Source organism: Vigna angularis, chromosome 11 (genome assembly GCF_016808095.1).
Source record: "Vigna angularis cultivar LongXiaoDou No.4 chromosome 11, ASM1680809v1, whole genome shotgun sequence".
In the NCBI taxonomy this organism is placed as follows: Eukaryota; Viridiplantae; Streptophyta; class Magnoliopsida; order Fabales; family Fabaceae; genus Vigna; species Vigna angularis.
Genome location: NC_068980.1, coordinates 5846789 through 5859370, shown reverse-complemented (window position 1 = coordinate 5859370; position 12582 = coordinate 5846789). Strand labels below are relative to the sequence as shown.

At 39.7% G+C, this 12582-nt stretch overlaps 1 protein-coding gene across 1 annotated transcript; it reads right to left on the bottom strand.

Moving 5' to 3' along the window:
- On the bottom strand, positions 1 to 1214 carry LOC108333115 (zinc finger A20 and AN1 domain-containing stress-associated protein 3). The gene is made up of 2 exons (XM_017568452.2): positions 809 to 1214; positions 1 to 707 (listed from the first exon to the last, which is right to left on the bottom strand). The coding sequence occupies exon 2, from the start codon at positions 693 to 695 to the stop codon at positions 225 to 227; it is 471 nt and encodes a 156-aa protein (XP_017423941.1). The 5' UTR covers positions 696 to 707; positions 809 to 1214; the 3' UTR covers positions 1 to 224.
- Between the last annotated feature and the right edge of the window lie 11368 nt (positions 1215 to 12582).

Here is a 12582-nt window from a genome sequence, read left to right as displayed (position 1 = left end):
TTTCAAACCAGGTGAATGAAATTGAAATGTTTTTAAATTTAATTTACAATGACAACGCAACCACATAGCAATGACCCACCCACCCACTCACCCACCGAATAATACGGGCGCCCGTTCGTGACACCCACGTCACGGGTCAATCATCCGACCCGAATTCCACATCGGCAACCACCAACTTGATAAACACGAAATTACCATAACACCCTTCGTCGTTCGTTTCCATTTCAGATCTTCTCGAGCTTCTCGCCCTTCACCACCGGATTCGCCTTCGCGATCTGGTCCCTCCCCATCCCCTTGAAGTCGAACTCGCACGCGTGCTGCTCAGGGTAACGGTGCGTCCCGCAAAGCATCATCCCGCACCGGCACTTGAACCCCGTCAACCCCACGCGCCGCCTGCACGTCATACAGCGGTTCTGCAGCGGCGCCTTAGCCTCTTCCGTCGCGTGTGGCACTTCCTCAACCACAGCAGAAGCCGGATCCGCCGTCTTCGAAGAAGACGGTTCAGAAACCGGCGCCGGAGGCGCCGGAAGAACAAGAGACTGATTCAGAACCATCTTCGCGTTGGAAGATTGCTGCTCATTGAGCTGCAAATCGCGGTAACACTTCGAGCACAGATTCTGCGTGGCAGGGCTGCCAAAGAAACCGCAATTGTTGACGCACAAGCGTGGTGCCTGGCATCGGTGTTCTTCCGCCATTTTTCTAGCAACCTGAAACACGATGAGAACCGATACGTCAGAAACGTGAGATTTGATATCGAAACCCTGAAAAGAAACGCAGAAAGGGAAAAAAGAAAGCGATAGATTATTACCGTTGAGGAGAAAGATTATTAGGTTAACGAATCTGCGGAAAACGGGAAAATGGAGGGAGAAATAAAAGGAGGAAAAGGAGAGGTTGGTGGTTATAAGAGAAACAAAGGAAGGAATCTAGAATTTGAAGGAAAGTCCCAAAGAAAAGAACCTCCACGCGCACACGACACACCAACGATCTGAAGAAAATTCCAGATACGCTTCTCTCCTTCTTCTTCTTCTCTCTATTTTTTATTTTTTTATCTTTCTGCTTTTTCTCGGTTTGGGCCTTGTATTGAATTCCTTAAAACTAGTTTCCGTTTGTACCAAACAGAGCGCAAAGAAACGCGTGCCTCTATCGTAACGCGTTAGCGAAACGGTCTTTTTAAGGAGCCTCCTTCTCTCCTCTCTCTCTCTCTCTCTCTCTCTCTCTCTCTCTCTCTCTCTAGGTTAGCCGTATGGGGTCATGATTCGGTATCTTCTCGAAGCCGTCTACGCCACGCTACTACTTTCCCTTATTGTTATTAATTCTCATAATTATGCCATTTACTCTCTTTTTTATCACACCCTTTTCTTAATTTAAAACCTTAAATTAAAACCATAAAATATTTTACAAAAATAATTAGAATTTAAAATCTCTTGGAAGGGTTAAGAGTGCCTTTTACTAATTTGTCCCTTCTTAGATTAAGCAAGAGAGCAATTTGAGGGTGAAACATACGGCGCCGCGGATAAGACACGAGGCCACCAGATTTTGAACGTACGCGTTCTGAGCCGTTGATTCGTTCATTTTCTTGAAAAAATAAAAGAAAAGAAAAAGGTTTGACATTAGGATGCATTGTATAGTGTATGATAGGAGTCGTGTGGAATTGACAAGTCGAATGTTGTTTGCCTCGGAAAATGGTTATTTACATATCATTATCGTCAACTGGCTGATGTGACCTCCCGTTTAATTAACCCACTTTGCATAAATAATTATCTTTTTGTTTCTGCTTAACCATGTTTTTTTCTTAATGATTAACTTATCCCACTTTTTAATGGGGTCAATTGAATTTTCAAATGACATAAACATGAGAATTTCATAATTGTGCTACTTAGATCTCAAGTATATAATAATAATAATGGTGTGATTTTAGTTCTTTTCTCTGTTACAAGTTTATATTATTTTTGAATGGTTTCGTTAACGAAATAAAATTTTAAAGAAATATGAAGTGATATTTTATGAAATAATAAAATTATATTTATTATTGTAAATTAATTTTGATTCTTTTGTATTTTCTCACAAATCAAGATTATCTATATAAACGAATCGAACTCACTTTTTAACCCCCATTAATTACACCACACAAAAATGTAATATGGTGCCAATTTCCCATATGTTAGCAAGATTTTGACAAGGTGATAATGTATTAAACGAAATTCACCTGAAAGTCATTAAACAAACATATATAACAATAGTTAATAATTTAGTGAAATATTATACTAGAATATTCATTATTATTAATATTTTACTCAATCATAATTTAGTTAGTTAACTAGATACTTAAATGAACTTACTATTAACACCGAATGGTCACGGAGTTTGATTCGAGTTTCGGATTTAGAATCCTCATCCAAAACATTCGAAATTGTCTGTTCCATCATTCGATTGCGCTGTCTTCTCTCTTCTTCTTGTCCAAGCCGCGAGGGAGGGTACCTGCAAAAGACACTCCGACGCTCAAGTCAGTGACCTTGCGTAATAATCTTGTGATCAATATTAGTTATGAGAGTTTCTAAGTTCAGTTCCAGTTACCTTTCCTTTTTGTAAGATAAATATTTATAAATTATAATGAGTTTACCGTTAGGTCTCACTCATTAATCACCAATGAATGACATTATTAATTGTCAATAAATGACAATTATTTTCATTAACTCCCCGGCAGTTATTACCATTTATTACCTTAACGGTTGCTTTTACCGATTGACCTGAGAGGTATCATCGGTCAGCCGACTCTTCTGCACCTTTACCGTTCGGTCGGCTATGAGCCCATAGTAACATAAGCCCCCCAAGCCCTAGCAAATTTTGTTATATTGCGTTGGGTTTATAAAGTTATATCGATCGGTAGAGGATTTTACCTGAGTTTCAATTCATAAACTAGCATGCGTTCTTTATCATCCGAATGGGTTTTGCACTAAGAGTTCCTTTGAAGTGCCCCTCAGACCAAGGTGAGAGTTTCATGAAAGAGCCTGCTTCACTGCTTGATTTAGGTGTTAGGAGTTCACTGGGAGCGTGCCCTAAGACCAAGGTGAGAGTTCACGAAAGAAGACTGCCTCACCGCTCGATTTAGGTCTTATGAGTTCACTAGGAGCGTGCCCTAAGACTAAGGTGAGAGTTCACGAATGAAGACTGTCTCACCGCTCGATTTAGGTCTTAGGAGTTCACTGGGAGAGTGTCCTAAGACCAAGGTGAGAGTTCACGAAAGAAGACTGCCTCACCGCTCGATTTAGGTCTTATGAGTTCACTAGGAGCGTGCCCTAAGACCAAGGTGAGAGTTCAAGAATGAAGACTGCCTCACCGCTCGATTTAGGTCTTAGAGTTCACTAAGAGCGTGCCCTAAGACCAAGGTGAGAGTTCACGAAAGAAGACTGTCTCACCGCTCGATTTAGGTCTTAGGATTCACTAGGAGCGTGCCCTAAGACCAAGGTGAGAGTTCACGAAAGAAGACTGCCTCACCGCTTGATTTAGGTCTTAGGAGTTCATTAGCAGCGTACCCTAAGACCAAGGTGAGAGTTCATGAAAGAAGACTGTCTCACCGCTCGGTTTAGGTCTTAGGAGTTCACTAGGAGCGTGCCCTAAGACTAAGGTGAGAGTTCACGAAAGAAGACTGCATCACCGCTCGGTTTAGGTCTTAGGAGTTCACTAGGAGCGTGCTCTAAGACCAAGGTGAGAGCTCATGAAGAGTCTGTCTCACCGAGTTGAAAAATGTTCCCTATCGATCGGTTGCTCAAAGTTGCCCAAGTAGTTTATATACAGAGTCCTATTATCTGCACCGAAGAAAAATAACACTCGAATTTTGAACGGTGAGGAAAATATAGCTAATAAAATTAAGCTATTTTGAGTTGAGGCCAGACGACAGAACAAGTGAGATTGTTCGGTCTTGATGTGACTGCTTTAGAGTCTTGTGACCTGCAAAATATATAATAAAAATATATAATTTGTATTTAAATAAAAATATCCATTTGATTGCCGCTGTTAGGTAGTGATTGGCTTTAATGTCCATTTGGTCGCCACCGTATCCCAGCCAGAACTTAAATTTGAATTTACGGGGTTTAATAGGAGAACTTTTGCAATTGTATCTCTCGTGTTTCCCGATGATGAATCCTCTGACCTGCATAAAAGAACAATAGAAGATGTGGATGACGACCATATGAATTATCACCGTTCGGGGAGACGCTAGCTAAATAAGAGTTTAGGCCAGAAGGCGGAACAAGCAAAACCATGTTCAGTTTTATAACATTTTGTGGCCTGCAAAAAGCTAAAGACATTAATCGCGATTACTTTGCGACCTCTGTACTTTCGATGAACGCCTCGTAGGCATCTTCTTTGATGCCAGCATCTGTGTCAGTAAGCCAAATGGGTAATCCGCAACATGTAAAGGAGCAAGATTAATCACCCTAGAAACCCGTTCGACAATTCTTCTAATAAGCTCGTACCGGTATGCATCCCAGTACACACGCCTTGACGCGCTTGGCGAGCTAAACTCCACCGCCCGCTCGTGTCTCTCTCTAGGAGATATAGACCTCCACGGGGGATTCCAGGGAGTTCACGAGCAACGACTTGGCTATCGTGATGAAGATTCCTACGCTGCTGTCGCAGTTTGAGAAACCGAACCACCACCGGCGGCTGCTATGATTTTCGTAGTGACTGGGCGCGGCGGAGTGATGGTCGCTGGGGGAGAGCACCGAACCGACGTCTGATGTTGTGGTGGCGAAGGACTGTGCAGAAGTTGGACCGGACGGTGCAACGGATGACGCGGACATCGCCGGAGTCGTCGCGTCCGCAAGGGTTACTTGCGTCGCATTATTCAAGCCACTCCAAGAATTAATCAATTACCAGAAAATTAATATAACTAAAAGAACAATTAATCACCCTCCTTCCGTTCAGTGAATCGTCGTCCGCCACCAAGGGAAAGGAAATGCAATCTGACCCCATCCTCTACGTTATGAGAAAAGCTTAAAAAGGAGGGAAAAAGTGATAATCCATTATTGGGGTTTGAAGATTTAGAACCAAAACCGGTTGTTGTATGTTTCTCGCCAAAAACGCTTATCAATGGAGTATGACCTCCTGCGCGTTCCCCCTGGTTGCCGCTCCACGACAGTCGCTACCGTTGATTGTCCCCCACATTAAGCCAAAAGCTCTTGCTACCGGCTACTTACGACGAGCAGGAGATCTTGGCGAGGTCAGATTCCGAAGCATTGACGGCGGATCGGCAAAGCGGACCCGTGAGTTTCAATTGGAGCCGTGGTGGATCGTTTGGGTTCATGTACATATATTTCATTTTAATTAGTTTCCAAAGCACTTTTCTAATACATAAGAAGGGCGGTGTTCTGTGTCAAGAAGAAAAGCTGATACGAGAACATTACGTTCAACTTTTTGTGGATATTCCCTGGTGGCATGTGTTAGGTTGAGAATGACCTTCTTTGGTTGTACTTTTGTGACCTACAGATTCCAAGAGTGGCTTCAGCTTATACCAACTCCAAGCTCCATGGTGAGCTCCATGGTGAGCTCCATGCTCCAGAACAAAATGCTTCCTATCTTTACAATGTCTTGAACTCATCATACTCAAACAAAAGATAAAAATCAGAACAATTTTTTCTGAACTCATCTTGTATTTATTCTTCTCGTACATCACCCACGGGCTCCACCTCCACCTTTTCTCCCTGCAGCGTGAACCTAATGGAGACAGAGTTTGAGACACCAAGGGATGTAGACGGCCACGGAACCCACATAACAGCCACAGCGGCGAGAGTCACCGTGCCCGGTGTCTCATACTACGGAGTGGCGGCGGGGACTGCCCAAGGTGGGTCCCCAGAATCACGGCTGGCGATTTACCAAGTGTGCTTCAAGTATGAATGCCCTGGCTCGGCGATTCTTGCGGCATTTGACGATGCCATTGCTGATGGGGTCGATGTGATTTCGGTGTCGATTGGTTCCATCCCTAGGTTACGATCCGAGTTGAAACACGATCCAAACGCCATTGGGGCATTCCACGCCGTGGAGCGCAGCATTTTGGTGGTTGCCTCCGCGGGAAACAGCGGACCAAACTTAAACACGGGGGTGAATGACGGTGGCGAGGCCATCGTCAGTGAGAAGCGAGTTGGTAGGGATTTGCGCGAGGGTAACCAGCACGGTGGAGCTTCCCTTCTCTAGACATGGAGGCGCAGATCGAGGGTTGGAGCAAGTTCTACCATAATTTTGTTTTTTTTTTTCGATTTCCCTAAATTTGATGACGCTTTGTGGCAGTACTGTACTATGAGAATTGAGATAAAAATACACGTTCATTGTAAAATAAAGTAAAAGCTTCCCACTTTTTTATGCCATTTGGATTATGAATGAAAGAAAACTCTTGCGTCACATTATACTGTTTCATCAGGGGTGCAAGTAGTTAATTTTTAACCTGATGGTTGAATGTATCACTGTAAAAAATCTCAATAATAATATAAATAGTTGGCCTTTAATCGACTATGCATTAGTCACAAATGCATTTATATGTTGAGATGATAATAATATTCCAAATAGTTTAGAAGGATTATAAAATAAATAATAAAATGAATAGTTATCTGTAAAGCCGCAGAAGTTTGTTGATGTTGATGGTGTTAATCCGAAGTAGCGATGTCGAGACCGAGCGTTCGTCTTGGCTTCTTGTGATTTCAATGGGATGTCGCTCGGTCCCACGGTGGGCGCCAAAATGTTTTGGCAGGATTTAGAACCCTCATCCAAAACATTCAAAGTTGTCCGCTCCATCATTCGGTTGCGCTGTCTTCTCTCTTCTCCTTGTCCAAGCCGCGAGGGAGGGTGCCTGCAAAAGACACTCTGACGCTCAAGTCAGTGACCTTGCGTAATAATCTTGTAATCAAGATTAGTTATGAGAGTTTCTAAGTTCAGTTCCAGTTGCCTGTCCTCTTTGTAAGACAAATATTTATAAATTATAATGAGCTTACCGTTAGGTCTGACTCATTAATCACCAATGAATGACATTATTAATTGTTAATAAATGACAATTATTTTCATTAACTCCCCGACAATTATTACCATTGATTACCTTAACGGCTGTTATTACCGATCGGTTCATTGACCTGAGAGGTATCATCGGTCAGCCGACTCTTCTGCACCTTTACCGTTTGGTCGGCTATGAGCCCATAGTAACATATGGGTTAAATGTCAAGCAATTAGTTATAGTGTTAAACAAAATAGGGTAAAGTGTGATTACCTGTAATTTGACCGTAATTAGGTTGTTGTTAAGTGAAAGTCCACTCTGAAATTTATAAATATAGGTTGAGGTATTGTTAAATGATTTGGCAAGTGCACCAAATCGTTCAAGTAATAAACCGTGGTAAGACCAGGTATCGTTTTCCCAAGAGACTCGTAATACTAGAAAATTGTGCGATTAACAACTCATCTAGACTCAAGAACAACTCAACATTTAAGAATATGTGCAAAAAGATAAATTCACAAGTAATTACACGGTTGGACTTTGGTATTGAAGGCGCTTGGAAATGGAAAAGACTAGAAATGGTATGAAATGACAATGTTGAGGTTAGTTTTCACCAATGCACTCATGTGTATAACCAATTTCATCTCCTCTCTATCAATTTACTAAAGTCAATCCACTAAAACACTCTAGCCCTAATCCCTCAGGTGAAAAAGCCTAGGTTTTCCTTATCAAACTCCAATCCCTTGGACAATCTAACAAGCAAACTCGCATCAAGAACTAGGATCTAAGACAACATGTGAATCATCTTCCATCCCTAGAATCAATGACCACAAGAACTCTTGTTTCAGTTCAAGATTTCATCTTACGTCCCCATAATCCATGAAACCCCAAAATCAAGTCATGAACGTCCCCATTACATGCAAGCTTTAAGATCGGAAACAAGAATACTAGCAATTGATAGAAAAGGCATATATATAATCAAATCATTCAACAAATACACAAGAATTCAGAGGCTACATCTATCCCCAACATGATGGGTTTGGCTCTCCATTTCCATGGAGAGCCTTTAAGCTTACAAAATGGCCATGGAAGAAGATGAAGAACCCAAGAGGAAGAAGGGAGTGTTCCCACGAGCCCTAGCAGCCCTCCAAGCTCTCCTCTGAGTGAGATGCACCTCCAAAGAACCAAAGACCCATAACTCCTTCGCGTTTTAGGGTTAAATAAGCTCAATCTGCCACATCAGCAAAAGTCGCGCCCGGCGCCTTCTCTGTCGCGCTCGGGCGCGAGCTTCTCGCAAAAACTGGCGCCCAGCGCCCCTTCTGTCGCGCCTGGGCGCGACCAGTGCGCAAAACTGGCGCCTGGTCAGTTTTCTGTGCAGGTGGCGCCCGGCCCCCTGAACCAGGGGCGCCCGGTGCAAGCACATCAGAAACCAACTTCTGTGCAGGTGGCGCCCAGCCCCCCTGAACCAGGGGGGCCCGGCCTGACTTTTCAGCACTGCATCATTTTTTCTTTTTCTCCCGATGTGCTTGCTTCTTGTGGTTGGTTCAGCTTTAAACATTATTAGAGACCCTTCCAAGCACATTATTAGCTACAAAATAGGGGATTATAGATGAAATTACATCAAAGTAGCCCAAGACACAATTATTCATAAAACTAAGATAAATTAGAGGATTAAGCAAGTTATAAGCTAGAAAGGAGGTCATTTTGCTGTTAAAATTATGCTTAAATAATGGTAAGAATTACCGTTATCAGGTACCTTATGTAGATATTCTTTGAACGATTTGAAAGAACGACTACAAAATAACTTAGAATGGAAGACAACATTTGGACCCTTTTGCCTACTCTTTAAACGTTGAACATTAACTTTGATCTGTTACCTTGAAACAAATATCACATCATCATTTCTTATAGTTAGAAATATCTTTTATTAAAAAATTGTGTAATTAAAATTTTAAATATAGTTATTTATTTTATAACAATATTGTATCGTATGTCCGGACAATCTAAGTCGTCCCCTTCAGTCGGTCGGTCTGTAACCATAATTAACCTTAATTACATCATTTAATCAAGTTTATTGGTAAGTCTTGCTTATTAAGTTTTGGGTTGTAATTATAGCAATGTTAATCACAAGCCCTATAAATACGAGTGAAAAGTAGAAACGTAAGGGATTGCATTTATTACGAATTTAAGATTGTACTATAACTCTTATCGATTATATGACTGACTTGAGCGAGCATCGAACTGTCTTTAACAAGTACGTACCCGTACGGTTTAAAGTATGTGAAAGAGTGTTTTGTGACGATCCCCGACCATATACCTGAAATAAAATGATAACAAAAAAATCAACCTAAAAGCATTTTAATCTTTTTATTATATAGTTTTTCATTTTTTTTTTCAAAAATAAAAAATTGTCATCTAAACCAAATACTTACAATCAAAATGGTTCTTTTAAAATTCCAAAAAAAAAACATTTGTCTCTACTGGGTATTATTTTTTTTAGTACTCGTATAACCATATGTTCGTGTGATAAATTATAACGATCTTAATCAAACATAGACACATGAAATAAAGTGTAGACTAATATAAAAATACATAACCCACAATTTAAAACTATATATATATGTCACAAGTTATTCACATTCATATTATCAAATAATATCCAACACAAGGTCTCTGACTCATGTAGAATCAAAGGTTCATGCAAAATCTGAGTTAACTCACATAAAGGTGTCAACTTACATAAAATTATGGTATATCTTAACTCACATAGAGTTTCGAGTTATGTTTGACACATAGAAATTATCGTCATTCACTTACACATAGATATTTATAGAACTCACTATTGCAAAAATGACTACTAGGTACATAGAGACTTACAATGTCTTTAGTGTTCACTTATGCTGTGTTCACTTGGGGGTGATTGGAGGAGATGATTTGGGGGAGAGTGATTGAATGGATTTGAGGGTAATTTTTTGTGTGTTTATTTGAGTGGATTTGGAGGTAATTGAGAGTGGATTTAGAGGTAAAGTTTGTGAGAATTAGTGTAGGATTTGATTGATGTGACAGTTTTTAAAAATTTGTTTAATTGGTATAAATTAAAGATTACCAAAATGCCCCTAGTTATTAAAGTTATCCGTATAAGCATTATTGTATTTGATATATTTATGTTGTTTTAAGAAATGCGAAAATTGTTGTCCCCGAAGATAAGAAAGTTCATGCATAATGAGTCTAAAATATTATAAAGGATTATGTATTGATCTAGAAGTAATAAGTGTGTCATACAAAGATGGTAAATGGGTGAGGGAAATAATATATAATTTATCTGTCACCAACTTCACACCTGCAAATCTTCAAGAACTCGTCTTATTCACTTCAAGTCTCTTTTCATCTTTCTTTGTTTATCGGAGAAGTTAACCCATATTTTCATGCTTCTGCAAATATTGTATCTACAAATTAATGCAGCCACATTTCACATGACCTGAGAATTTTCTCATGGCTTCTCCATGTGTTCAAGAGCTCCATATTCATCACTTCACCATTCCTATAACCATTGATAGAATGTCTTCTGTTATGTCGTCAAGGCCTATTCCTGTTCTAGAGTACCTGATCCAAAATCAGAAGCACCAACGACCATGACGGACAACTTCGTCTTCATCATCATCGACCATGGGATGCTGGCTGCATCCTCCTTCATCACGAACACCATCGTCTTCATCGTCAATGACATTGCATCCTCCAACGACGCTACATCCTCCATCATCAACGTCAGCTTCCTCGAGTGCTTCAACGACCATGTGATGGTGGCTACATCCACCACCAACCTTCCAACCAAATCGCATCAGCCTGCAACACGCATCAACCATGCACGAGGGAGGAAGAATGTTGGGGAACCAATTACTGCTCCTCAACCATTAATTGGAACCGAATACAACGCATTTTTCAAAGCTGGAACCGAATACAATAACGTAGAACCGAATACGTTCTTCTTTGCAATTTCTTGAAGGAGTGGAACCAGATACGCGTGATGGAACCGAATACAACTCCATCTTCATTTTTTTCTCACCACTAGAACTAGTTACCAGATTTGTGGAACCGAATACACGCCCATGAACCACTTCTTCTTCAAGCACAACTACTTCAGTAAAGTTCATCTTCATCCATCAAGTTATCCTCAACACCAAGGTGCAATCAACCCCATTGTTTGTCTTCTCAACCACATCCAACCAACCTGCAACAACCACATCTAAATCACAAAAATATATTACCTCCGATCAACTCCCTTGCTGCACACCGAAACTGCAAAGTTACTCCTCACATGGCCACACAGTTTACTCCTCACATGACCACAATAACTTTTCTTTCTCGTCAATGCACAATACACGCTTCTTCCTTCGTGATATTTAACAAACTCATGAGGGCACACACGTAATTTGTGAAGAAATCAGTGCAAATCTCCTCGTTTCAGCGAGATGAAAAAAAGAGCCACATCTCGCAAATCACTACATTTCGTCGCTCACAAATCCGTGCAAACGAACACCTTCTGTCGCATAAATCATCGCTCTCTTCTCTCGTTGCACAGTGTTTTACCTTCAAGAAGACACAACGTTAAAGACCTACAAAATCGTTTATACTCACATTGATATTGACAATGATCACACAAAGACTTATTCCTACTCTTACCAGGATTGACAAATCTATTTTTGTTGTACAAAAGAGCCGTGGAAATCTACCTATGTTGGCGTTCTTGTCCAACTCCTACATTAGTAATATGCATTATTGTGGATTATCACTTTTAGATGTATATTATAGGCTAATTATATATATGGACAACTATTTTTATTAATATCTGTTAAATATTATAATACGTGTACTATCCGTGGTATATTTTATTTTCTGCCACTCTCTCTCTTCATAAAACATTAAACACAAACAATAAAGTATTTACAGTCAACGATTAAATAAATAGTATGACTAACGGTATGTTTGGTAGAAAAAAATAAATATAAGTATTATGAAAATAAAAATAGTTTCAGGGGAAGATAAATAAAAAGTCGAATGGTACAATCATTGGTGTGGAGAAATGCATTTGTAACTTTAACTTACATCCCTACCCTAAATGGAATCATGATGCATATATTTTTTATACATCGTAGACTTTTCTTCAATGAAATTGTTGCTGTTTGGAAAGGAATAAATGAACTTGTCTTCTCCTCTTTTAACAATTTCTAAAGGCGCCATTCACAAAATTATTGTGATACACCTTTTTACCTTACATTTCAAGGTCACTAAGCAACCACTAAAATTAAAAAAATTACTTAGCTAAATTTCAAATAATTTATAAATTTAATTTTTTAATTTTTTTTATTAAATATTTAGCATTTTTATATTTTTAAATAAATATTATGGTTTAACATTTTTCAGTGAGTGTAGTTTTTTTTGTCCGTAAAAGAAAAGGAAGTGAAGATGTAATTTTTTTATAGACAATATTAGTTGTTAGTGTTTATCAGTGAAAGATTAAATTCATAATTTATTTCATCCTCAATCTAAATCCACAAATTTATATATTTAAATTGTTATTGGAGTAATTGAATTCACAATCTATTTTA

What these genes read in the sequence shown, in the direction of transcription:
- LOC108333115 (XM_017568452.2), bottom strand. Translation starts at nt 695, where the DNA reads ATGGCGGAAGAACACCGATGCCAGGCACCACGCTTGTGCGTCAACAAT.